At 53.1% G+C, this 26,939-nt stretch overlaps 2 protein-coding genes across 4 annotated transcripts in view; both read left to right on the top strand.

Moving 5' to 3' along the window:
- The window catches only part of SYMPK (symplekin scaffold protein), a 35,588-nt gene extending 25,590 nt beyond the window's left edge, over positions 1–9,998 (top strand). For 2 of the 3 annotated variants that reach the window (XM_082607794.1, XM_082607793.1), the window contains exons 18-27: positions 96–256; positions 1,775–1,883; positions 2,215–2,315; positions 2,952–3,042; positions 4,166–4,267; positions 7,594–7,781; positions 8,528–8,704; positions 8,896–8,991; positions 9,249–9,584; positions 9,751–9,998. In XM_082607794.1, the coding sequence (XP_082463920.1) occupies positions 96–256; positions 1,775–1,883; positions 2,215–2,315; positions 2,952–3,042; positions 4,166–4,267; positions 7,594–7,781; positions 8,528–8,704; positions 8,896–8,991; positions 9,249–9,584; positions 9,751–9,888 (1,499 nt within the window). In that variant the 3' untranslated portion in view covers positions 9,889–9,998. The remainder of the gene's footprint in view (positions 1–95; positions 257–1,774; positions 1,884–2,214; positions 2,316–2,951; positions 3,043–4,165; positions 4,268–7,593; positions 7,782–8,527; positions 8,705–8,895; positions 8,992–9,248; positions 9,585–9,750) is intronic. The other variant, XM_082607795.1, reaches the window with a different exon arrangement.
- Positions 9,999–10,275: 277 nt separating this feature from the next.
- Positions 10,276–25,303, top strand: RSPH6A (radial spoke head 6 homolog A; the record flags this gene model as incomplete). The annotated part of the gene is made up of 6 exons (XM_082607213.1): positions 10,276–10,949; positions 13,381–13,615; positions 18,861–19,622; positions 20,969–21,116; positions 21,878–21,995; positions 25,060–25,303. 6 exons carry the CDS (start codon positions 10,276–10,278, stop codon positions 25,301–25,303), a joined length of 2,181 nt encoding a protein of 726 aa, XP_082463339.1.
- Between the last annotated feature and the right edge of the window lie 1,636 nt (positions 25,304–26,939).

Below are 26,939 nucleotides of genomic sequence, written 5' to 3'. Positions count from 1 at the left end.
CCAGCTCCCTTATGTGCCTGTCCCCCAAGAAGAGCCAGATGCTGGGGGTGGGAGGGGAGTGGGGCCGCCCTGATCTTCACCCCCTGCCCTATTAGAGGTGGCAGCGCCCTGGACTGAGGAGACAGTAAAGCAGTGTTTGTACCTCTACCTGGCCCTCCTGCCTCAGAACCACAAGCTGATCCACGAGCTGGCAGCCGTGTATACTGAGGCCATCGCTGACATCAAGAGGACAGTGCTGAGGGTCATCGAACAGCCGGTGAGGCCCCTGAGCCCACCAGGCTCTGCCCACCCATGGGTGGGGCTCAATCCCCAGCTCCAGCCCTTCCCCTGGTATATTCTCCTTGTGTGTGCTAAGCACTAAGGGTTGTCACCCCAGGCTGAGCAGCTGTGTCACTTGCGGGTGGTCCACACTTCCATCTGCTCCTGAGAAGACAGCAGGGTAGCCCCGCAGTTAAGAGCCTAGAGTTGGATGGACCTAGGCTCACATTCCGCCTCTCACTTTCTCACTGCATAAACTTGCACCCTTCAGTTAAAATGGGAAAGATAATTCAGTCCCCGAAGCTTGTTGGAGGGATTCCGTGACCTCATGCATGTAAACATCTGTGTCACTGTTATCATTTATGAGCTGTCCTTCCCCTGCCTTGCTGATGGGAATCTTTAGTTGTCACTGCCTAAGTCCCTCCTGCTCCTCTCTGGAACCCCAGGGTCACCCACAAGAGAAGCATCTCAGTTACAGACTGGCCCCTAAAATTCAGAATGTCTACCGTTGCGATTTGTAGCTGGGTTTGAAACTACTTTTTCATATCTCTGTCCCTGACGTTTTATTACTGAGAATTTCCAACATAAACAAAATGAGAAAGTGTGGTACATTAATTCCCACATACCCACCCCCCAGATTCAACAGTGTCTTTACCTGTAATGGGGTAATAGGCTCGGTGTGAGGAAGAAGCAGATTCTTCTCCCCATTCTCAATGTGAGCCCACCAGACTCTGAGCTCTTCGAGGGCAAAGACTGGCAGTTCCACTTGGGATTGTAAAGATTTATGGGGCAAAGGAAGGCATGAACCCTTGAAGCCTGGCCCTCCGCTCCCTGTGTTTGGCGTTTGTGGTGGGTTGGGGGAAGCCTGCAGAAGCAGCAGCAGGTCGAGCCCTGATGTGAGCACGCAGCCAAGCCAGGGCCCTGGCAGTCACAGAGGTGGGTGGGCAGGGGTGCCTACAGAAGCCAGAGAAGTCTTCACCGAGGAATTGAAGGACAGGTTGGGCACTAAAGCTCAGGTTGAGTCAGAGATGGCAGAGAGAAGGCACAGTCTGCCTAGAAGGGCAGCATGGGTGAAGGCTCAGGAGCTGCAGGAAGCCTGTGCCTGTGCGAGATTGGGTGGAAGAAACGGAGATGCTTCTGCCCAGCCCTGCCCCCCCTTCCCCCCACTTCTGTGAACTCTGTCACCAATACTTTTTTCCCGTTTTATTGAGATATAATTGACATATAACATCTTAGTTTAAGGTATACAACAGTGATTTTGATATATGTATATATGGTGAAATGATTATTACAATAAGTTTGATTTACATCCATCACCTCACAGAATTAACGATTTTTTTCTAATGAGAACTTTTAAGATATACTCTCTCTCACCACGTCTTACTCCCGAGTCCCAGCCTCCACCCTGCCCCCGACACCTGGGCCTCCCCGAGCTCTCACCCTGGGCCCCTCATCGTCCTCACATCGCCTAGCCCCTTCCCCGGGCCTTCCCTGTCATCCCTCTCTCTACATCTAGATCCGAGGAATGGGCATGAACTCGCCTGAGCTGCTCCTGCTGGTGGAAAACTGTCCCAAGGGGGCAGAGACACTGGTCACACGTTGTCTGCACAGCCTCACGGACAAAGGTGCCCCCTGGGACCCTACCTTTCATCCTTTTCTCCCATTGCCCAGGTCTTCCCCACTTCCCCTTCCCCGGACCTGGGGATCAGAGCTGCTGGGTCCCCAGATGCTTGGCCCTCTTGTGAGTCTCCCCATCCTTGGGCCTCAGTTTCTCCATGTGGAAGAGTGTATTGCTAAATGCACTTGAGGAAGCATGGGGCCAAGGACCTCTGCTCTGAAATGGAGTTGCCCCTCCCTGCCCCTCCCACACACCCACCACCATTTCTCCTCCTCCTCGGAGCTCACCTTCACCCCACCGCCCCCAACACCTGTGCCTCCTGCTGCTTCTACCTGCAGTCCCACCCTCCCCAGAGCTGGTGAAGCGGGTCCGGGATCTCTACCACAAGCGACTGCCCGACGTCCGCTTCCTCATCCCTGTGCTCAATGGGCTGGAAAAGGTATGGAGCTGGATACCTCGATGCCCCCACTGACGAGGACATGGCAGGGCAGGGGCGGGGAGGAGGTAGGCACCCAGGTGCCCATGTCACATGCTTGTAAACACATTCTGGGGCTTGTCTGGGTCAATCTCAACTTTGCAAGCCGCTCCCCTCTCTGAGCCTCAGTTTCTTCCTCTGTCAAGTGAGTGTCACAGTGATCCACCCTCCCCACCCTCCTCGCCCCCCGCCCCATACACAAGATTGTCCTGAGGCCTAAATGTAGCCACAGAAGCAGCACTCTTCCTAGCATAGGAAGCACCTGCCCTTGAGGATGTGCATCCCCTGCCCATGCTCAGTCTTGTTCCTAACAGGCTGTGGGACCTTGGGTGAGCCTCCATCTCCTCCACTTGCAGGAGGAATCACTGAGCTGGCCCAGGGGGCTCAGATGGGGGTTGATGAGGCTGGGGCTGAGTCGGGCCCAGTGAGTTGGGAAAGCTCAGCCTTAAGGGACCAGAGGAGGTGAGAGGAGGAAAGCACTGAAGGGGCTTGGTGAGGCCAGAGCTTGCCCCCCACCTCTCCAGGGTGAGCAGTGGGGAGGCTTGTTTGGAGGGGGTGGGCGGGTGTATCTGACCTGCCTCCCCTGCCTTGCCCTTGTAGAAGGAAGTGATCCAGGCCCTGCCAAAGCTCATCAAACTCAACCCCATAGTGGTGAAGGAGGTCTTCAACCGCCTGCTGGGCACCCAGCACGGTACGTGATGTGCTCTCCTCCCCACCAGCGGCCAGCTCAGCCCTGGCCCTCATATCCCTCCCCCGTGGCACCCTGTGCCCCAGCACCCCCAGGAGACCCCACCTCAGGCGGCAGGAGGAAGGGGTCCCGGAGGTGAGATGTGGAATGCTGGGGGAGGGATGCCATCTTTAGAGAGGAAGGGGTGGGGGCTCATCTTGCTCTCTGGGGCTACCGTCCAGACTTGGGACATCTCAACGTCTATCCCAAAGCTCCCAGGTCACCCTCCTGTGATACATGGATGATGGTTTCAATCCACAGTGGGGACAAAATTGTGGAATTGAGGTCTGACTCTCTATAAGCGTCTTCCCTTCTAGGACCCAACTACTCTTCCTCAAACATGGGCTCCACTCCTGCCCTTCCTTAGCTCTTGCCTGAACCCCTCCAGCTGTGGGTGAGGGGTCTTTGTTTGACCTGGTCAAAAAGAAAGAAAACTTCCAACCTAGAAAGACCACCAAGTGGCATAGGGTAGATTCCTCACCCCTCACCCCAGTGGCTGGAGCTAAGGAGGGTGGAGGCTGTCTGTTCCACATGTAATCTGCTGATTTAAAACATACACACAAGAGTGACTGGGACCCTCAAAACCCCACCAGAAGACTGCCATCTCCCCCAGCCTCCTCCACTGTGGCATTCAGTTCAAGAACTGTTTGCAAGTCTGTTGCCTGCCCCAGCCTTTCCTGTCCAGCGAATTCCCCTCAGTATCTGTGCTGTGCTGGGCACCTGGGATGAGCTCGTCCTAGCTCTGCCCTCATGGGTGCCCAGCCTGGGGCAAGTGTGGGGGAGAGCAGCCGAATCACACTAGACGTTGCCCTAACGAGGGTAGGAGCCCAGTGCTGGGGAGGAGGAGAGCACAGCGAAGGCCTCTGGTGATGCCTCCGGTTGTGAAGGACGGCTTTCCAGCTGCTATCTCCTTCAGGCCCCTCTTGCGTTCTCAGTCTCCTCCTTCCGCTACTTCAGCCCTTTGTACCCCTAATCCCAGAGGGTGCCTGTCTTCATTCGCCGCTCCCCCCAATTTGGGGGACTTGGACCTGTTTCTTAGGCCTCCATACTGTCTCCTCCACCTCCCCGCCACTCCCACCTGCTGCAGGTGAAGGGAACTCAGCCTTGTCCCCCCTGAACCCTGGAGAACTTCTCATCGCATTACACAACATCGACTCCTCGAAGTGTGACATGAAGTCCATCATCAAAGGTGAGGCGTTCCCCCCAAACCCCCTTGAGTGGTCTGGCCACTTCGGACCTGGGGAAGAACCCAGTCGCCCACGTGCCCCTGCTGGAATCTGCCAAGTCGGAGATTATGCCACCTGCAGCCCCATCTCAGAGCTCCGGACACCCACCCTCGTTGCTTTCCCTCCCTCCCCCCTTCTGTCCTTCCTTTCTCCCTCCCCCCACCTAAGGAACTGATGCACCCACTGTGCACTGACACACAGTAGTCCTCAGGATGGGTGGGGAGCCCCCCCCCCCCCAGCACCAGCCTGAGAAACTAACTAAGCAGAGCCCTTGGCCAAGCTGGGCAGATGCACAGCCGGCAGAGCAGACAGAGTGCACCAGGACAGTTGTTGGACCAGGAGTCTAGTCTGGCCTCCAGTTGAGACCGGAGAGTGTGCCTCCAGGGCAGAGGAGTTGGTGGCAACCTGGTGGGCTCACCACAGTTAGCAGTTTCATAATAGCTGCTGTCACTGTTTACCTAGCACTTACTCTGAGCCAGGCTTTCCTCAGCACCTTACAGGCCTGCCTGCCAATCCACACCACTCTTTACCTGGTAAGTACGCTGACTTCAGTTTTGTAGACGAAACGGAAGTTCCAGAGAGGTTAAGTAACTTGCTCAGGGTCACATAGAAGCTAAGTGGTATAGTGCAAAAAAACAGAATCTGAAGTTGGGTGGATCTGAGTTGGAAACCCGGTCCTGCTGGTTCCTCCTGCAGATGGCAACCTGGGTCCCAGGGCTGCCTCCTGTGGGACAATCTCTCTCCCTCAGCTCTCCCCAGTGCTCCCTTCCACTTCCTCCCTGAAAGAGGTTCCTGGTCCAGAAGCCATGCTTTCGCCCAGAGGTGGAAGCGCTTACTGTCCCCTGCTCTTCTCGGAAGACAACTGTCCTTTGCTTCCTCCTCTCTCCTTTAAAAGCGGGGAGGGGTTTTTCCCTTCTTGCCACTTAGTTTCATGTCTAGCCTGAAGTAGCTTCTTCAGTGACTTATTTCCTAGTCTTCCTCAGCAAATTCTCTCCAACTTTTGGGTCAAGAGAGGAGCTTATGAAAATTTTAAACACGCTACAACGGAGAAGGAACTAAGGCCTCTAGTGGAAGCAGTAAAGTGAAAAGTGTCTCAAAGCTGAGACTCCAGGAGTAGTCTTTTTACATGCCCTGGCCCCTTAGATGGTCTCTGGAAAGTTACGAGCCCGTTCCCCAGGACGGTGCCCTCACGTGATTTCGTGTACAATGTGAGGGGTTCGGATTATGCTAGTATGACCTGATTCTGGAACTGCAGAGCTGACCCTGGCTGGGTCTGGGGGCCTGGTCAAGAGATGCGGTCAGGTGGTAACCGTGTAGGCCCCGCCCACCCCTGCCACCTCACTAAAGCCCATTCATGGACCCAGATTTAGTCTCTGATCTTATACATGGGAACCAAGGCCCAGAGAGAAAAGGGGCTTTAGCCCAGGTCACACACGAAGCCAGCGACCAGGCCCTGGAGATGTCAGCAAGTCCTGGCCTTTAGAACCCCACGTGTTTCTTCCTACAAACCCAGGCCCGCACGGAGCCTCTATATTGGTGAGCTCTTGGCAACCCTTCATCTGGTCACCCTGCCGGCTGTTCATCCCCAGCATGCAGTCCAGTCAGTTCCCGAGCACGCTTCTCCGCCCAGGCACCAGTGCTTTTCTCAGTTGCACTAGTAACCCTACTTGACTGCAAGCTCCAGATCCGAAGTCCAGTACAGAGTCTAGTTACGGGGGGCTTCCTGGAGGAGGGGACACCTGAGCTGAGGCCACAGAAGGATGAATAGGGGTGAGGTAACAGGAGAGAAGATGATCCCAGAGAAAGGAAGAACGTTTGCAGAGGCCAAGAGAGATGCTAGCGTGGCCTGGTTCTGGAAGTGCAGAGCGCACCCTGGCTGGATCTGGCGGTTTGGGGGAGGGGGCTTGGTCAAGAGATGAGGTCAGGCTATAACCGTGTAGGCCCTGCCCACACAGGGTCTCTCATAGGCCACAATTCAAGTTTGGACTTGCTCACTTAAGGGCCTGTGGCAGGTACAGGGTCAGGTTGAGCTTTTGAAAGACCCCTCAGGCTGCTGTATGGAGGGTGGATTAGAGGGTGGGTGAGAGGCCCAGGAGGAGGCTGGGGTGTAGCTGAGGGGGAGGAGAAGGAAGAGGGTTGATTTTGGAGGCTTTTAGGCAGAGCAGGCAGAAGCCAGCAGCTACCTAGAAGGGAGGAGGAGGAACAGCCTCGGGTTCTGACAGGTCCTCTTGCATTTTGTTCACCTTCTACTGTCCCTTCTGCTCTTTCAGCCTAGATATCCTCACTACCCTGCCTCCAACCTCCTCCCTACCTGTAATGCCTCCATCCTCCCCCTTTTCCTTATAGGAGCCCCCCACCCCCCATTCTTTATAGGCACCCACCCCTGTTCTCCATTAGCCTCTCAAGTGTTGGGGGTCTCTTCTAGCTCAATAAAAACTTCCTGGTTGACAGACTCACATGGCAAGTGGTGTTTGGGGAAGAAGGGTTTCAGAGGCAGTTCCTGGAGTCTCCCCATTAACACAATGGATCTGAGCACCACTGACTTTGGGGTACCACAACCCACTCCTGGGGGAACAGACCCCAGGGCCTGCCCTGGTCTGCCTGCCTTCGTGGGTGCTTGTGTTGTACCAGCCCTCCTTGGGCCCTTCCTGGCACTGGGTGCTGAGCTGGGGAGCTCATCGTATGCCCAGACATCCTCCTCTCACCCCTCTCTCATTACTCTGTGGACCGTGCCCTCCGCGTAATCCTACACCTGGTAACACCTGAGCACCAGCACAAGCCCTCACGCACTGGGTTGAGAGTGGGCAGTCTCTTGACCAGCCTGCTGGTGGAGACCATCTCTTCTGTCTCCTATGGGATTACTTATGGAAGTTAAAGCTGTTTCCCTCTCCAGTAGGGGTGGAGGTGCCATGCCACACCAATCAAGCCAGAATAGGTCCCCAGGGGTTGGCAATATATCTTTCTCACCTCACCCTTTCTGGGGGTTGTCCCCAAAGAGAGAGGGCCAAAGTCTTCCCACTCTGCCCAGTGGGGCTTCTAGGAGATGGAAGTGTCTTTTCCCTTAGACCCAGCTCCCAGGCTTTCCAAGGACCAGGCCACAGTGTCCCCTTAGAAGAAGACCTTCTGCTGGGTGGGGGAAGTCTGTCTTGCCTGGAGCTTCAGGAAGTCAGGGCTGGGTCTCCCCTCACACGGGCAGATAATGGGGCTGAGGTTCTCTAAGGGGTGGGGCTCCCACTTCCCAGGGGGCAGCTGGGCAAAGGGGACAGGCCCCCTCTCCGCCTCCTCACAGCCACCAACCTGTGCTTTGCGGAGCGGAACGTGTACACGTCGGAGGTGCTGGCCGTGGTGATGCAGCAGCTGATGGAGCAGAGCCCCCTGCCCATGCTGCTCATGAGGACCGTCATCCAGTCCCTGACCATGTACCCCCGCCTGGGGGGCTTCGTCATGAACATCCTTTCCCGCCTCATCATGAAGCAGGTAACCCACCCCTGACTACCCCAGTCTCCCAAGCAGGGGACTGCATCAGGACACACTACAGACAGACGTGAGGCAAAACCCCGGGCTTTTCCAGCCTGCTTGGCCCCTACCCCAAGGGAGCCATGATGCAGAGAGTAAGCTCTACCAAGACAGCCAGCTTCTTTGCCCTGCCCTCTGCTGAGACAATACAACCTTTTAGGGGTCACTGAGTCAAACAGGTATAGGGTGGCAACGTGACGAGTGAGGGCTGTTGGGTGGTAGGAGCAAGCAGAAGGCTTCAGGGGGTGCACGTCCCAGGAGAGGTATGGCCGCCCCTTGTCCCCCACCATTGTGCACCCAGCCAGGATGCGTACCAGGGCTGAAAGATGGTCCCGTTTTTCAGGAGGAGCTAGAAATTGTTTTTAGAAATACCATGATGAAACAAAAAAACAAACCCCATACACAAGCCTTCAGACTGGATTTAGGCCACAGGTTGCTACTTTGCAACATCTGGCTTAGAGGTTAAGTGCAGATTCAGACAGACCTGGGTTCAGATGTTGGTTCTGCCCCTTGGCGCCGTACCTGTGTGACCCTGGACAAGTCCCCGCACCTGGGCCTCGTAGGTTTTGCAGGGCTAATGTCGCCCTCTAGAGGCTGCTGTGAATGAAATGAGGCGGTGCCATCTTGGCAAGGTCTTTCTCCCAGTTTCTGGGGTGGCTGGCTGCCTGCAGGCCCCCTGATGACTGCTCCCTCCCTGCCTGGTCCAGGTGTGGAAGTATCCCAAGGTGTGGGAGGGCTTCATCAAGTGCTGTCAACGCACCAAGCCCCAGAGCTTCCAGGTCATCCTGCAGCTCCCACCCCAGCAGCTGGGTGCCGTCTTTGACAAGTGCCCGGAGCTCAGGGAGCCCCTGCTGGCCCACGTCCGTTCCTTCACCCCCCACCAGGTACCTCAGGGTGTGGGGTGGGTGGCCCCATGGGTCCAGCCCTGGGGGACTGGGTGGGATGGGCAGAGGGGAGCCCTGTACTGCCCTGAAGGTCTGGGCCTCTGGGGGTCAAGGACACCAAGGATCTGGGTGAGGTGGGGTGTCTCTGGGTCAGAGCTGTCCGCAGCACCCCCATCCTGCTCTTCCCCTAGCAAGCACACATCCCCAACTCCATCATGACCATCCTGGAGGCCAGCGGCAAGCAAGAGCCAGAGACTAAGGAAGCACCTGCCGGGCCCCTGGAAGAGGTGAGGGCCTGCAGCCCCCTCCCCAAGCCAGACAGGCCCCGTCCCCTCCTCCTACCCACTCCAGCCATCTCTCTGCCGAGGCTTCTGAAAGGAACTGGGGGTGGAGAGACAGCTGCCCCTTACTCCCTATGCCCAGTCTGCTGTCTTCTTAGGATGGTTTCTGCCTTCTTTCCCACCAACCTCATGAGAGCAGCCTAGGTCCTAGGTCCTAGGTCCCACCTGTCCCTGAGCTTTTGTGTATCCCTCCGCACCCCCAGGATGACTTAGAGCCCCTGGCCCTGGCACCGCCCCCGGCCCCCCGCCCCCCTCAAGACCTCATCGGCCTGCGGCTGGCCCAGGAGAAGGCCTTAAAGCGGCAGCTGGAGGAGGAACAGAAGCTGAAGCCTGGGGGAGTGGGAGCCCCCTCCTCATCCTCCTCGTCGTTGTCCTCTTCCTCGGCCCGGCCAGGCCCTCCCCAGCCGGAGGAAGCCATTGATTTCCGGGAGGAGGGGCCTGAGTGTGAGACCCCGGCCATCTTCATCAGCATGGATGATGACTCGGGGCTGACTGAAGCTGCACTGCTGGACTCTAGTCTTGAGGGACCCCTACCTAAGGTAGGGCTGACAACCTCAGAGCAACAGAGGACGAGAAAGATCAGGGGCCTGGGGTTACGTGTGCCGAGTGCCCAAGGCGGGGAGGGTGCAGAAAGGGTACGGCCTGAAGAAATAGTGGAGGTGGGACCAGGCTGTCTTTGACCGCTCCCCATTTTCCTGTCACCAGGAAGCTGCAGCGGGCGGATTGATTTCAAAGGAAGAGCGGAGCCCCCAGACCCTCACCCCTGCCGGAGAAGACACCGTGAAGACTCCCAGCCCCACTGCTGAGGAAGCCGGGGAACCCGAGACCAAGGGGAACAGCTGACGGGGCTTGGTGGGGAAGGGGAGTGGGACTGGGAGCTCAGGGAGGCCTGGGAGGGGCTTGCCGGCGGTGCTTTGCCTTTAAAAATTAAAAAGATCGCTGGTCTGGGGCAAGGGTGCAGTCTCTTCTCTGCCTCCGTGTCAGCTGTGGAACTGTGCAGAAGCTAGTGGGCGTGCCCGGGAGCTCCCTGGAAAACTGGAAGCCCTTCTGGCGTGCCGTTGCGCCTGCGCGGAAACCGGCTGCTTGGCCCCAGCGTCTCCGCGTGCGCCCTCCCTCGTTAGAAACCGGCACCGCTGGCCTAGCGGCTGCCGAACACACACAAGCCGGGCGACTGGTCTGGCCTGCCTATCTGCAAGCCTTCCTCCTAGGAATCTGCGATCCCTTTGAACTATGGGAGACCTACCCCCCGACCCTGAGCCCCCTCCTCAGCCGACCACCAGCCGTAGGAATTCCCAGGTCTCCGAGCGGCGGCGCAGTCGGGAACACACTAGGCCCCAGCCCACTGTCCCTGAAGAGGTGCAGCAGATACCGCTCGACGCTCAGATCCTGCACGGCAGTCGGGAGACGGTGTCGAGCCAGATCAACCGGGGCTGGTCACAAGGGGCCAGTCTGACCCCAAGTGAGAACTTTATTTTTCAGGCCGAGGAGGCCCAGCGGGGGAGCATTGAATACCCTTCCCTGAATACGGGCTTTCCCTCAGAGGTACAGCCCCAAACTTACCCGAGTGAAGGCAGGCTCCAGGCCAGCCACAACGCCGGCCTAATGCTGCAGCAGCTACAGGAGGGTGAAGGCAACCTATTCCAGCAAGTGGAGTCTGCCTACCAGGAGCCCCGGGCTGACCTCTTGGGCCAGCACACCAGGTACCAGAGAGAAGACCTGCAGTTCAGCCAGGACACCCAGCATGGGCCCTACCTACGGGACGACCCTGCGCTCCAGTTCCCGCCCTCTGAGCTGGGCTTCATGCCCTTCAATATGGAGGTGCCTGAGCCAGAACCTCGAGAGCTGGCCGTGCAGAATGCCAAGGCCTACCTGCTGCAGACCAGCGTCAATGGCGACCTCAGCCTGTGAGAAGGGGGCCCCGGAGTGGGGAGAGGGAGGGGCCCAGGCAAGGAGAAGCCCCAGGCAAGGCCCTGCCTCAGGCCTGGGGTCTCAGACGAGATTGCTCCTCACTGAGAACCAGCGACCACTCTGGGGGCCTCTAACTCAGCTTAGGAGTCGGGGAATAAATACTAACGATAGCTAGCATTTACTTACCAGACTGTGCCAGCGCTTCACACAGAAACATCTGGTTCTCATGGCTGAGATTAGTACATCTTTTGTTCCTATTTTACAAGAGAGGAGACAGACACAGAGGAATTAGGTCCCATATCCAAAGTAACACAGCTAAGATGTGGCAGAGCCAGGATTTCAACACAAGTGATTTGGCTCCACTAAAGTTTCCTGCCTGAGGAAGGCACTTGCCAAGGCCACTTAGCTGCAGTCATAACACACCTCTCAGCCCCCTATCACATCCTCATGAAGCTGACACTCTAGTGGGAGAGTAGACAATAAATATAATAAGGTATAAGGTGGTGATAAGAGCTAAGGAGAGCAATAAGGCAGAGTAAGGGGGATAGGGAGGGGATATTAAATAGTGTGAGGTCAGGGAAGGCCTCTCTGAGGAAGTGGCACTTGATCAGGGACCTGAAGGAGGTAAGGGAGAGCATCTTGCAGGTAATTGGAGGAAGAGTTGTCCAGATACAGAACACAGTGAGCTTCAAGGCTTTGAAGGTTGCCGTGTTTGAGGAACAGCAAGGAGGCTGGCGTGACTGGAACCAAGGGAGGAAGAGAGGAAGTGAGAGAAGAAGAGTTTGAAGTAACAGGTCTTGCTAAAGCACAAAGCTGACTCCCATTCCTCCTCCTCTCCGAGCCTGCTGTGGCTCACCGGTGCCCTCAGGAGAAGGTTCAGGCTCCTCGTAACAGCCTTCAAGGCCCTATATGATTCAGCCCCTTCTCCCTCTCCAAACTTCATCTTTAGTCAGCTCCTACCTCAGATCCTAAAATCTAGTCAAAATTAACCTCCATGTCTTCCCTGACAGTACCCAGCCCTCAGGAGCTTCAAGGTCCCTTATTGTAAAGCCCTGGCCAAAGTCTCACTCCTCTTTACCCTTCCCAATTCAGTGATGGCCCTCCACCACACCCAGGACTGCTGCCAAAGGGTTTGCACACTGAAGAGGGCTAGACATACATGTTTTGAAATCAGGCCAACCTGGTTTTTAATCCTGGCTGTGTTACCACTGTGTGACCTCATGACCTCAACTTTTCTTAAGCCTCAGTTTCCTCATCTGGAGAGTGGGGATCGTAATTGTTCCTCAGATGTATGATTGTGGCGAGAATTCAACGTTGCTCTCAGGTGCCCAGCACAGTGCCTGACTCGGGTGATTGGAAGCCATGATGATACTGTTATCACTCTGGCCTCCTTTCCCGCCACAACCCCTCTTCCTCGCCCTACTCCAGACCTCCTCAGTGTTCCTCCAACATGCCAGGCACACCCTCAGCTCAAGGCCTTTGCACTCCATTCTCAACCATATCATCTGCAAACCATGACAGTTTTGCTTCCTTTCTAATTCTTTTACCTTTTTCATGTCGGATTGCATTGGCTGGGACCTCCAGTGCATTATTATATAGAAGTGGTGAAAGAAGGCATCTTCATTTCCAATCTCATAGGAGAAATATTCAGTCTTTTACCATTACGTTTGGTGTGTGCTGCAGGTTACTTGTGGCTCCCCTTTATAAGATTATAAAATATTACATTCTATTCCTAGTTTGCTAGGTTTTTAAAAATCATGAATGGGTGTTGAATGTTATCAGTTTCTCTGCACCTATTGAGGTGATCTTACGTATCTCCTTTAACATGTTAGTGTGCTGAATTATATTTTTTTCCTGTTTTTCTAATACCAGTTCAGTCTTGCATTCCTGTTATTAGCCAAATTTAATCATGGTGTGTCATCCTTTTGTGGATGTTGGATGCCACTTGCTAATATTTTGCTTAGAATTTCAGCATCTATATTTCTAAATGAGAATGACATGGAATTTCCCTTTCTCCTAGTTTCCTTGAGTTTTGGTATCAAGGTTATGTTAGACTCATAAAATGTCTCAGGGCCTATGCATATGCTGTTCCCTCTGACTGAAATACTCTTCCTTCCAATATTCGCATGGTATGCCCCCTCCCTGGCCTCCCTATTTAAAATTGTAAACCATCTCCTATCCCTGGCATTCCCAGTCCCCATTCCCTGCTTTATTTGTCTCCGTATAAATTACCACCCCCAACACACTATATATTTTGCACATTTGGTTAATATGTCTCCATCACCAGACCATCAGCTCCACCAGGGCAGGGACCTTTTCTCTTCCCTGTGTCCCCAGAGCCAGGCACAGGGCCAGAAACACAGCAGCAAGCTCAGTATGCTGAGTGAGCGATGTCCCCCACGTCCCATTCCCCTCTCCCGGAGGCAGGTATGAGCACCTGGTGAACCTGCTGACCAAGATCCTGAACCAGCGGCCCGAGGACCCCTTGTTCCTCCTGGAGTCGCTGAACCGCACCACTCAGTGGGAGTGGTTCCACCCCAAGTTGGACACGCTTCGGGATGACCCAGAGATGCAGACCACCTACGAGATGGCCGAGAGGCAGAAGGCGCTGTTCGGCCGGAGCGGCGGCGGCGAGGGCGAACAGGAGATGGAGGAGGAGGCGGTGAGTGAACCGGTGGGTGGGGAGGGGCGTGCGGCGGAAGAGCGGTGGTGGCCCGGGTTTAGGCACAGCTCCTGCTAATGCCTGGAGGGGAGGGAGCGCACAGCACCCCCCAGAAACACACACGATTTCAGTCCAGAGTGTGGGGCGGGGACCAGGTCACAGAGGTCCTTGAACGCCAGGCTAAGGGGCTTGGGCTTTCTCCTGAGACCACTGGGGCGCCGTGGGAGGGTTTGAAGCAGAGGAAAGATTGGACAGCTCTGCTTTGTAGAAAGCTGACTCCAGCCACATGGAGGTGGAGGCTGATTTCTCCTACCATCCCTTACTCCTTTCTGCAAATAACTGCTCTGTGGACGTTTTCTGTGAAACCCACTGACTCCTGGAGTCTCTCAACACTGAATTTGCCTCCTATCCCCGGGACTCAGTTTCCCCTTTTGCAAGTTGAGACCCGCTGAGAACTCTTCCACCCATGACTGATGAACATTCTACTATCCTCAGAATATTTAATTCCACGATTCTGTTTCCAGCATTGGACGATGGCTTAAAATTTGGCTGAAATGTTCTTTCACTCGTTTAAGAAACATTTGTTGAGAACTCTGTTTATCATAATTCTGACACCTCCTAGGCACCCCCCACCCCCGGCTAAGAGTTTTAGGAGCATGGGCTCGTTTCCTCCCAGAAACAACCTTGTAAGGCAAGTGCCATTTATTATTCCTATTTGTGGAGGAAGGACTTAGAGGGCTCGAAACTAGAAAAGACAGGACTAGGAAGGCAGGACCATGTCCTCCAAAGCCCGGGCTATCACCTCTGCCATCTCTGCTGATGCTGTTGGTCTGTGCTCACGTTTTATGCTTCTGAAATTCTAGGATTCTGGCGACAGTGGGGTGGGATAGTGAGAGAACTGGAAACGACAATCTGGCCAAGGAATGAGCCCTTCCTTGGGTGAGCAGAGCGCAGGTCGGAATCCAAGTCTTAGACATGAGGAACAGTCTTACCTAAATTTCAGATCAGCAGTCTCTCCTTGGGAGGCCGCACCCCCTTAGAACTGCACCCTTCCTCCCCCACACCTCCAGGTCGCACCCCTATCTAACGCAAGTCCCTGTCGGCCCCGCCTCCTCTAGAGGCTCCACCCGCTTAGAATTCCACAGCCCGTGAGGCTCCGCCCCCTTAAAATTCAATCCTGAGGGAGGCTCCGCCCTCTTCGAACGCTTGGTCCCTAGAGTCCCACCCCCTTAGAACTTGGAGCTGGAGGTTTTTTGGTTTTGGTTTTGGTTTTGGTTTTGGTTTTTTTAGTTTTTTTTTTTTTTGAGCTGGAGTTTTTAATAGGAGGAGGTCTGTAGAAGGGCAAAATTGTGGGCGTTTGTGGCCTGTGCATGCTTCTAGGAAGAGACTCAAATCCATGATTCAGCATTTTGTATTTGTTTTTCTGTCTGACGGGAGGAAGGGCTCTCATTTCTCTCATTTTCTATTTCTTCCAAATGCAAAGAATTTCTGTTTCTTCCATGATCCCCAACAGCATTTATGGAAAAATCCATCCTTTCTCCTGCTTTGAAAATGCCACTTCTACCATTTATTTACACCGATACGGACTCCAGTCTGTTTCTGGAGTCTCTGTTTTCTGCCTTGCTCTGTAGATGGCTTTCTGCTCTGGGACTCTCCTGCTTGTTGTGTACAACCGCTGCATAGCACGTTTGGCTGTTTGGTAGCATAAGACTCCCCATCACTGCACCTCTGTTTTGAAAAGTTCCTGACTATACTCACATTCATAGTTTTAAACTAACTTTAGTATTATTCTTGTACTTGTTTGGCAACACAGATCACTTTAAGACAGGAAATAGTTGTCTCAGAAATGAAGACAAGTGGCTTAGACGAGATAGTTTTTCTCACACCTAATAGGTGCAAGCAGTCTAGGGCTGGTAAGTTGGCTCCCCAGTGAAGGGGCACTGAGGGCTTTCTTCCCTCATCCCTCCCCTCCACTCCACCCAAACCAAGAAAGCCGTTTTCAGCATCATAGAAGCCTGGTTATAAATCCTATTTCTGAGGAATTTCCTGGCAGTTCAGTGGTTAAGACTCCGTTTCCACTGCAGGGGGCTCGGGTTAGATCCCTGGTCAGGGAACTAAGATCCCACATGCCGCGCAGCATGACCAAAACATAAGAAAAATAAATAAATTAAATCCTATCTCTGGCCAAGGCAGTCAGTAAGGCTTACTTTGGGCTACAAGTGCTTGATTAAAATGGCACAAGCAGTTCAGCAAAACATTTCATTACTTCACTTTGCCAAGAGTGAGTAGAGTTGGGGCAGCGTCTCTGTGAGATCCTGAAGACTCCCAGCTCTTTCCTCCCCTCTGTTCTGCCTTCATCACGTTGTTGATGTTTGGTCCTTGAGTTTGTCATTTCATGTTTGAAAAATGACTGCTACAGCCTCGGACATCATATCCACACCAGCGCCCCCAAAAGAGAGGGGAAGCTCTTCACCGTATGTCTCCCCCTTTTTTCCCTTTCCTTCCTTCCTTCTTTCTTTCTCTCTCTCTCTCTCTCTCTCCCTCCCTCCCTTCCTTCCTTCCTTTCTTTCTTTTCTTTCCTTCTTTTTTTGGCTGAGCCATGTGGCTTGCGGGATTGTGGGATATTAGTTCCCCAATCAGGGATTGAACCCAGGCCACAGCAGTGGAAGCCCTGAGTCCTAACCACTGGACTACCAGGGAATTCCCTCCCCCTTTATTTTTTTAAACAAGGGGAGCAAGGGAATTCCCTGGCGGTCCAGTGGTTAGGACTCTGCCCTTTCACTGCTGAAGGTACAGGTTCAATCCCTGCTTGGGGAACTAAGATCCTGCAAGCCATACAGTGTGGCCCCCCCAAATAAGTAAATAAATAAATACATCAATCAGTCAATCAGGGGAGCAAAAGTTTCCCAGGAGCCCCTCAGAAAACCTCTGCTTGTGTCTTATTGGCCAGATTGGGTCACATTATCCCTTGACTGCAAGGGGCGCTGGGAAAGTTACTGTGGAGAAGGCAAGCAGTGGAGAAGGGGGTTGAGGATGGTGCCATCTGCCGTTGAACCCAAGGGCAGGAATGTAGCTGGGCCCCAGGCCAAGCTGGTATTCAGGGATCTCAGTGCCCATATCTCCCCTCTACTCTCTCTCCCCTCCCTCCTCACACGGCAGCATACAGCTGCCCCACACTTCCTGAATTTTTTTTTTTAATTCATCTAGTTGCCACTAGGAAATCTTTTCTCCCAGATCATAGATAGGATCTTCCTGGAAACTGGGAGAAAGAAAGAGGAAGGAAGATTCTGACCACAGTTAATAGAGGAATTAAGGAGTAGGGACTAAGAATATGACCTCTGGAGCCAGACCAACCCGGGTTTAAACCCAGCCATCCCAAAGAAGTAATTTCTAGGCAGGGAGACGCCAGATGTACTTTCTCTCCACCCAGTTACAAATTGCAGAGGCAGAGAAGAAGAGCCTGATGTGCCATTTTGGAGCAGTTGTCCTCACTTGCTCCAATCACCAGTGGCCAGAAGGCAGGGTGATATCATTTAATCACGGTTGGTGTGGCCGCTCCATTGCCAAGTGGGTGGAAGACATTACCAGAAAGAGGGTGATGGCCATTGGCTCATGGGCCAGGCACACACCCCAAAGAGAGTTTTCTATGCTCATTCCCTTATCTTCCCTACTGGCAGCACAGTGAGTCTTGGGATTAAGTTTTGACCCTGTCCCCGAGTTGCTGGTGTCAATATCAATTAGGCAGACAAGGTTTATTTATTTATTTGGTTGCATGGGGTCTTAGTTGTGGCAGGCAGGCTCCTTAACTGCAGCTCCAGGAATCCTTAGTTGCGGCTCGCCGGCTCCTTTAATTGTGGCATGTGGGCTCCTTAGTTGTGGCACGTGAACCCTTGGTCGTGGCGTGCATGTGGGATCTAGTTCCCTGACCAGGGATCAAACTCGGGCCCCCTGCATTGGGAGCGCAGAGTCTTAACCACTGTGCCATCAAGGAAGTCCCCTAGGCAGACAAGTTTTGCACTGCGTTTAAGATTGAGGGCAGGGAATTCCCTGGTGGTCCAGTGGTTAGGACTTCACACTTCCACTGCACGGGGCGTGGGTTCAATCCCTGGTCAGGAACCTAAGATCCCACAAGCTGGACTGCCTGGCAAAAAGAAAAAAAAAAAAAGATTGAGGGCAACTGCCAGAATCCCTTTCAATATAACAATTCTCCTCCTATAGAGTATTAGTCAGGGTGTGCCATTTCAAGCTGAGATAACAAACAGCGTGGGCTTCCCTGGTGGTGCAGTTGTTAAGAATCTGCCTGCCAATGCAGGGGACAAAGGTTTGGATCCTGGTCTGGGAAGATCCCACATCCCGCGAAGCAACTAAGCCCGTGTGCCACAGCTACTGAGCCTGTGCTCTAGAGCCCGCAAGCCACAACTACTGAAGCCCATGATCCGCAACAAGAGAAGCCACCGCAATGAGAAGACCACGCACTACAAGGAAAAGTAGCCCCCGCTCGCTGCAACCAGAGAAAAGCCCGCATGCATCAACGAAGACCCAATGCAGCCAAAAAATAAAATAAACATTTAAAAAAAACCAAACAAACAGCCAAACAATCTCAGTGACTTAACACCACACAGTTTATTTCTCACTCACACTACCTGCCCATCCAGGCTTGGCAAGGGGGCTTGGCTTATCAGACACTTGAGCTGGAGGATGATGGAAGTGCCACTGTAACACAGGCTTCCACAGTTGCAGAGCAGGAAAAAGAAGGCAGAGCAAAACCCACATTGTTTCTTACAGCTCCTGCCTGGGTATGACCCGTGTCCCTTTCACTGCCATTTCAAGTGGTCAGAACAAGTGACATGGCCACTCCTGAATGCAGTGGGGTGGGGGTGGGAACGTATCCTCCTCCTGTGGACAAGAACTTCAGGCATTTGTGAACAACGAAGCAGTCTGGCAGGCAAAGGAAGAGGATACAATAATTGTTCCTTTTAACACTGTGTTGTTCACAAATGGAGCTTGTAAGAAAATGGGAATGCAGTATATACCTTTGGGAAAAACCTCAGGATGCTTGTCCTCAAATCTTTTACATCAACTGTACAATTTAGGCATCATCGTTCCTTGGCACACTTAGCCCTACATCTCAGTGGCATGAGCAACTGGGTTACAGAGTCGTTTCACTCTGTAGACTCTAGAAAAGTCAGGCTGGGGAGCAGGGCTTCAGCCTGGTTCCCTCTGCCTTCCGCCCCGCCCTCTGCAGGCCAGGATGGCCGTGCCCAACATCATGGAGAAGGCTTTCTACTTCGAACAGGCCGGCGTGGGCCTGAGCTCAGACGAGAGCTTCCGCATCTTCATGGCCCTGAAGCAGCTGGTGGAGCAGCAGCCCATCCACACCTGCCGCTTCTGGGGCAAGATCCTGGGGCTCAGTCGCAGCTACCTGGTGGCTGAGGTGGAATTCCTGGAGGGCGAGGAGGAGGTGGAGGAGGAGGTGGAGGAGATGATGGAGGGCGGTGAGGTCATGGAGGCGCACAGCGAGGAGGAGGGCGACGAGGGCGAGGAGAAGGTCACCGACGTCATCCCCAAGCCCACGTGGAAGCCGCCGCCCGTCGTCCCCAAGGAAGCGAGCCGAAACGGCGCCAACAAGTACGTGTATTTCGTGTGCAACGAGCCGGGCCGGCCGTGGGTGAGGCTGCCCCACGTCACGCCGATCCAGATCGTGCAGGCCCGCAAGATCAAGAAGTTCTTCACTGGCTTCCTGGATGCGCCGGTCATCAGCTACCCACCCTTCCCGGGCAACGAGGCCAACTACCTGCGGGCCCAGATCGCCCGCATCTCAGCTGCCACACACATCAGCCCCCTCGGCTTCTACCAGTTCGGCGAGGAGGAGGGCGACGAGGAGGAGGAGGGCGGTGCCCGGCGTGACTCTTACGAGGAGAACCCCGACTTTGAGGGCATCCCGGTCCTCGAGTTGGTGGACTCCATGGCCAACTGGGTGCATCATACGCAGCACATCCTGCCACAGGTGAGGGCCGGACTCCAGCCTCCCCGCGAGTCGTAGCACCAGGTGTGACTCCAAAATAGGACAGCAAGCACCTGCTCGGCAGCTAGGCATCATGCTCAGTAGTATTCATTCATCCATTCCTTCATTCATTCAACAGATATTGGTTGACAGTCCCCTGTCAGAAACCTTTGGGGCCAGATGCACCTTGGAATTCTGAATTTTTCAGATTTTAAAAAGGTGACAGGAATTCCCTGGTGGTCCAGTGGTTAGGACTCAGTGCTTTCACTTCTGGAGGGGGGTGCCCGGGTTTGATCCCTGGTCGGGGAACTGAGATCCCACAAGACTCCTGGTGCGGCCAAAAAAACAGTAGTTACAAAAATAAGAGTACTTTAAAAACATAAATAAAAATAAAGGTGACACACACACTAAAAAAGTGACACAATGCACATACTACATATTATGCAACATCTCAAGCAGGGGCTGGGGCTGCAGCCTGTATTCAAAGGCATCATTATTTCTGCAGCAGAACTGAAGAGCTTCTGATCACTCAGGTCAGGGTTTCTGCCAAATGACTTATGAAAAAACTTTTGGTTTTCAAAAAAGCTTTTCAGATTTTGGAATTGTGGATAAGAGATGGTGGACCTGCATTTATTGAATGCCTAGTGTGTCTGAACTTTACATACATTTATTTATTCTCTCAAGGCAGCACCTGCTGTGTGCTAGGAACTTTTTATTCATTCATTTATTCAATAAACATTGACTCCACAATGTTTTATTGAATCCAAATAACTGCTTCTGAGATCGGTACAATGGTCATTCGCATTTCATAGTTGCTGAAACTGAAGTCTGCTACATGCTCTGCACTTAGGTTCACTCACTCATTCAACAAACATTTATTGCTCTTCAGTACCTCCTGCAACCCAGCAACAATCCAATGAGAGAGGCACCCATGACACCCCCATTTCGCAGATGAGCAAACAGAGGATCATATGGGCTGCCAAATGTCAACTCCACAAGGGCAGACATGGGGGGGTTTCTTTTCTCAAGGACACATATGCAGCGCTGAGAGCAGTGCCTGTATCTGGTAGGTGCTCCTTAAATATACAGTAAATGAATGGATGAATGGATGCACAAATGGAGGCCACAGAACCTGAGAGAGGCAGGAGTCCCCATCTCACTGCTGCAGCTCTCAGCCCATTCTCCCCTCACCTCCTACCTGTGCAACTAACCTTGTCCTTCTACCCACTTCTGGGTCCCTGAGAACAGGACCCGTCCCCAGTGTCCTTGCCTGGTCCTTCACCTCCTCCCAGAGTACAGGCCGGGCTCTGTGCCCTGGGGGTACCACCTGACCTCCTCCCCACCTCCAGGGCCGCTGCACTTGGGTGAACCCTTTGCAGAAGACAGAGGAGGAGGAGGAGGAGCTGGGGGAGGAGGAAGAGAAGGCAGATGAGTGGATAGAGGAGGCGGAGCAGGAGGTCGGGCCCCCGCTGCTGATGCCACTCTCAGAAGATGCAGGTAAAAGCCCTCACTTCACACACAGCTCTGGTGGAGACTGGGAGAAAAGGAGGGGCAGCGAGACTGGTGGTGGGGGGCACCTCTGTGAGCTTTGGTTGTGTTCTCATCTATAAAATGGGCATCCCATGGAGTTGTAGGAATGTGTCCATCTTGTGAACCTTGTCTGGCACATGGCAATGGTCCAGATGGTAAGATACGGTCTTTCGAGTCCCATATGGGTTTGGGGAGGGGGAGAGATAGCTAGGGAGTCCTTCCCAGAAGAGGCAGGACTTGAGCTGGATTTTGGAAGACTAGACAAGAATTTCCTGAGGTGGGGATCTCAGGCATCTGAAGGAAGAAAGGAGAGGCTGAGAGTGGGCGAGCGAACAGAGTCTGTATGTGGACCCCGATTTCCATGATCCTGGAGCCTGTGCCCTGTCCTCTGATCCCTGGTCCAAACTGATGGCCAGCCTCGAAGGAGAATCACAGTAGCTCCCCTGTCGGGGCCTCAGGGCTCACTGCCACCCTACAAAGGAGGTGAGATAAGTGCCTCCTTTCCCGGGTGCGGTCACTGAGGCTCAGACAGGTGTAGTGGCTTCCTAGGGCCACACAGTGAGAGAGTGGTCAGAGCCAGGGTTCAAACACTGAAGCCAATGCTGTTAGCCCCACAGGCCCTTCCTTGTCCTCCCTCTTTGCTCCCCGTCTTCCTCCTCTCTACCTTCCCTCCAGGGGGCTGTGCAGCCTAGCCTCTGACCTCCCTGGTGCGCTCTGCTCCCCCACAGAAATCATGCACATGTCACCGTGGACCGCCCGCCCGTCCTGCAGCTTCAGCCCCCAGTACTCCGTGGCTGTCATGCGCTCCAATCTCTGGCCAGGGGCCTATGCCTACGCCAGTGGCAAGTAGGTCTTCTCCTAGTGCCTCCCAGCAGAGGGCGCCGCTACAACTTCATCAGAGCCAGGCCGGGTGGGGCAACTCACCAGGGTGGGCAGAGATTGGGACAGCTCCCTTCAGGAAGCCCCCAGGGGCTAACCTCCTCACTCAGCTCCCAGGGGTCCCACTAGGGCTAAAACGAGAAATCCCATACCGAGTGTGTGAGCCCCTGGGATGAAACAATGGAAGGTCAGGAAGGGGAAGGAATTAACTCAGGGATCACACTGCCTGTGCAGTATTCAAACGTGGATACCTTGGCCCCTTGGCCCAGGCTTCCCTGCTGTCTGAGGCATGGAGCCAGACAGGACTCAGATGTCCCCTTTGGGGTGGCCTCGATGGGCAGAGTCTCATCTCTGGGGAAGCTAACTCCTTCCCTGGGCCTCCTCCACAGTTCTTCCAATCTGAAGGATCTTCTCTCTAAGGGCACAAATCTTCCCCACCAGGATCCCCCACCAGCTGTTCCCAAAAGATTGGCAGGTGGAAGTCACTCCCACATCCTCCCACCTCGGCTACACACTCGAGACAAGTCCCTCAGCTTCTCACCAGGCACCATCCCAGCTTTTCCGCTCAGCCACTAGAGAGCGCAGCCTGCAGCCACGGGGCGTGCACTTACCGGCTCTGTCCAGCAGATGGCATGACGGTTTTTCACAGCTTTTCCTTTTCCATACCAGTGAACAGCCTGCACTGTGTTCGATACTATGCTTCACAGTCAAGGTGGGATTTTACATATTCTTGATAATTTAACCACATTCTTGACCATTTCTTTTTCGCCTCCAGAAGCATGGAAGAGGTATGCTTGCTTTGGCCAGCGCCCTTCTTCTGGCCACACCCTAACTTGCCAGCATCCCTCTGAAAGCAAAGGATCCAAACTTGGAGCTGCACTCACCCACCCATCCTCCAACCCCCACTTACCCAACCACCCATCCACCCTCCCATCCACCACCCAACCATGCATCCATCTCGCCACTTTTTTTCTTTATAAAAGATTCTTGAATGTCACCGTTTACCAGCTGTACGCTGGGCCCCAAGTACTTTGTTGAAAAAGCAGATATGCATCCTACTCTGGGAGCAGGCAGAGGAAGCATAGGTGTTAGATGTACATCGAGCTTCACCCTCCCTCACCCCCTTACCCCCATGAAATATCCTGTTACAAACTAAGAGAAGTACCACTAGGGAGATTGGAGGGACCAATGACAGCTCATACCTGTCATGTCTTGAGGGGATCAAGGAAGGATTCAAGGCTGAGAAAAACAGCCTTGATCGGAAATCTTTGGGGGAAAAAAAGAAGTAACTAGGGGCAAAGCAGGCAGAAGGACATTCTAGACCAGAGCTTCCCAAACTGTGAGTGGGTAGGACTCACCAGGGGCTCTGGTTAAAGCTCAGGTTCTGGTCGCCTGGGTCTGGATTGGAGCACAAGACTCTGCCTTCCTAGAAAGCACAGCCTCCTGGGTGAGGCTGCTGGTTCCTGGACCCCAGGAACCAGGGCTGGCAGAGGTCAGGGTCTTCCAAGGAAGGCAGTGTATTTGAAGGCTCCGAGGAAGACCCGGAGGAAAATGATTCTCGAGGGAACAGCAAGGCTATGAAAATAAGGTCAAATCCAAACTGCTCCCCGTGGCAAACTCTCCGCCTCTCTCCCTGTCTCTTAGTCCGCTCCCTTTCCTCCCATCTACTCCTCTTTCCTTCTCCCATTAAAATTCTGGGGAGAGGTGAATTGGTGGGCCTGGGATGCAACCAATTATGCTCTGGTTTATTGTCAGTCTCCTGTCTCTAGAATGTAGGCACCACAGCAGGGATTCTTGTCTAATTTGTTCACTGCTAGGTTCCCATATCTAGACCAGTGCTGGTCAATATAAACAAAATATGAGCCACATATGTCATTTTAAATTTTCTTGTAACCACATTCAAGAAATAAAAATAAACAGACGGGCTTCCCTGGTAGCACAGTGGTTGAGAGTCTGCCTGCCAATGCAGGGGACGCAGGTTCGTGCCCTGGTCCGGGAAGATCCCACATGCCGCGGAGCGGCTGGGCCCGTGAGCCATGGCCACTGGGCCTGCGCGTCCGGAGCCTGTGCTCCGCAACGGGTGAGGTCACAACAGTGAGAGGCCCGCGTACCACAAAATAAATAAATAAATAAAAAATAAACAGGCAAAATTCATTTTAATAATGTATTTAACCCCAAATATCCTAAACATTCTCATTACAACATGAAATCAATAATGTAAAAATTATTAATGAGCTAGTTTACACTCTTTTTTTCATACTAAGTCTTCAGAATCTGGGGTGAAGTTTACACTCACAATACATCTCAATTCGGGTACTAAATTTTCATCAGAAATACTTGACCTGTATTCAGATTTCACAGCACTTAGAGTTGAAAAAGTAGATTCGTGTACCCAGGTTGTCCCAGACATACTTAGATGTCTTCCAATAAATGAAGTATCAGTTTTATTGTTTAAGTTAATTAAAATTAATTAAAATTAAATAAAATCCACTCCAACAACAGTAGGACACACATTCTTTTCAAGTGTGTACGGAACATTCTCCAGGATAGACCAAATGCTAGCCATAAAACAAGTCTCAATAAATTTAAAAGGATTGATCATATAAAATTTCTTCTCTTACCACACTGGAATGAAATTAGAAATCAGTAAAAGAAGGAAATGTGGGGAATTCACAGGTATGTAGAAATTAAACCACAGAGTCCTAAATAATCAATGGGTCAAAGAAGAGTCCACACGTGAAATTTGAAAATCAGATAAAATTAGAAATTCAGTTCTTCAGTCTCACCACATTTCAGGTGCTCAACAGCTACATGTGCTGTTAGACAGTGCGGCTCTAGACAAGACCTGACACTTAGTAGGTGCTAAGTGAACACTGAAAGAACAAATGAACAGAGAAACCTGGTGGGCACATTCCACTCTACCACACATAACTTTGCAGGCATGCCATGCCTAGGCTGGGTCCCACCTTTAACAAAAGTCCAGGCTGGGGTCTTTGAGGGAGGATTTCCCAGCATCTCTCTGCCCCTCCAGGAAGTTTGAGAACATCTACATCGGCTGGGGCCACAAGTACAGTCCTGAGAATTTCAGCCCGTCCCTGCCAGCCCCAGTTCAGCAGGAGTACCCCAGCGGCCCGGAGATCATGGAGATGAGCGACCCCACAGTGGAGGAGGAGCAGGCCCTCAAGGCTGCCCAGGAGCAGGCCCTGGCGGCCTCGGAGGAAGAGGAAGAGGAAGAGGAGGAGGAGGAAGAGGAGGAGGAGGACCAGGATGACTGAGGCCCCATAGCCCCCTTCCCCAAGCAGGTAGATAGCAAGTTTTCCCTCATACATGATTTTAGCTTGGTTTTTTTTCACTGTTGGTTTGCTTTCTGCCCCTAGAGGGCAGGGGTAGAAGAGGTAGGCAGCTGCTCTAAATAAAATTTACTCAGGGCATTCCAGCCGAGTCACTCATTCATTTGTTCACCGCATTTGTTGACATGGCCTCCAAGTCAGGACTGTGGCACTTTGCTAGGAACACAGACATTGCCCGGCATAGTCTCTCCCATCTGTTCATTTATTCATTCATCTGGCCATCAAACAACTTTTTTTTTTTAATTTTATTTATTTATGTATTTATTTACTTATTTTTGGCTGCGTTGGGTCTTCGTTGCTGCGCGTGGGCTTTCTCTAGTTTCAGTGAGCGGGGGCTACTCTTTGTTGCGCTGCATGGGCTTCTCACTGCGGTGGCTTCTCTTGTGGAGCACGGGCTCTAGGCACGCGGGCTCAGTAGTTGTGGCTCACGGGCTCAGTAGTTGTGGTGAACAGGCTTAGCTGCTCCGCAGCATGTGGGATCTTCCTGGACCAGGGCTCAAACCCATGTCCCCTGCATTGGCAGGCGGATTCCTAACCATTGTGCCACTGGGGAAGCCCCAAACAACTATTGAAGTGCCCCGGGTCAACCCAACCCTGTGCTGGGAACACAGCGTCGACCCAGTGGCCCCAGATCTGCTTTCCAGGGGCTCACACTCTACAGGAGAGACAGACACATTCCCTAGGCAATGACAACCCAGATAGGGGAGCCCAGAGGACTGACAGAGCTCCTGAGCTGGCTCACAAATGGTCAAAAACAGAGTGGTAGGGCATTCCAAGCAGAGGAAACAGGGCATTCAAAGACCCAAGGGCAAGAGAGAGTGTGTTGTGTTGGGGTAGATTCTCAAACCTCATTTTTGGGACATGGTGTGAGGAGTCAGTGGTGAGAAATGAGGCTGGAAAGAGAGGTTGGCAGGAACAGATTACCCAGGGCTGAACTTTGTCCTGAGAGCCCTAGGGAGGCCACAGATGGGCTTTGAACAGGGCAGGGTCCTGATCATTATCATGCTTTAGAAAGACCTCTCTAGATGCCAAGTGGAGGGCAGATAGAGCGGTGAGACAGGAGTCTGGGAGAGCAGAGACAAGGCTGATACAGGGAGGGCCCAAGCAGGAGAGGAGGAGTTTAGAGCAGGGCTGCGCAGAGGAATGGATTGGAACGGAGGAATTCAGGTGACAGAATGCAAAAGACTTGGAGACTGGAATCAGGGAGTGAAGGGAAATGGCAGAAGTCTAGGGAGACACTGAGTTCTGCAGCCTGGTGACTGGAGGGGATGTCAGTGCCAGCCCTAAAATGGGGACACAGGAGAGGAGCAGGATTTGGAGTAAGATGTCAGTTTCATTGCAGGACTTGTTGAGTGTGAGATGCTTCTGGGACATTCCGGTGAGAAATCTGGGAGGCGATTGAATAAGTGGGTCTAGGAAGATCTGTGATGGGGGCAGGGTGGTGTCAGAAGAAGTGAGGGGCACTGGCTATCAGAGGGCTGATGGGATCAGGAAGAGATTTTGGGTTACTAGTGGATTATTGGGACACTGGGGACATTGCAGGGATCAATAAAATTTTGGT

The sequence above is a fragment of the Mesoplodon mirus genome, assembly GCF_964341445.2.
Source record: "Mesoplodon mirus genome assembly, chromosome: 19".
Taxonomy (NCBI): Eukaryota; Metazoa; Chordata; class Mammalia; order Artiodactyla; family Ziphiidae; genus Mesoplodon; species Mesoplodon mirus.
The sequence above is the reverse complement of the archived record's forward strand: the minus strand, read 5'-3'. Positions and strand labels throughout refer to the sequence as shown.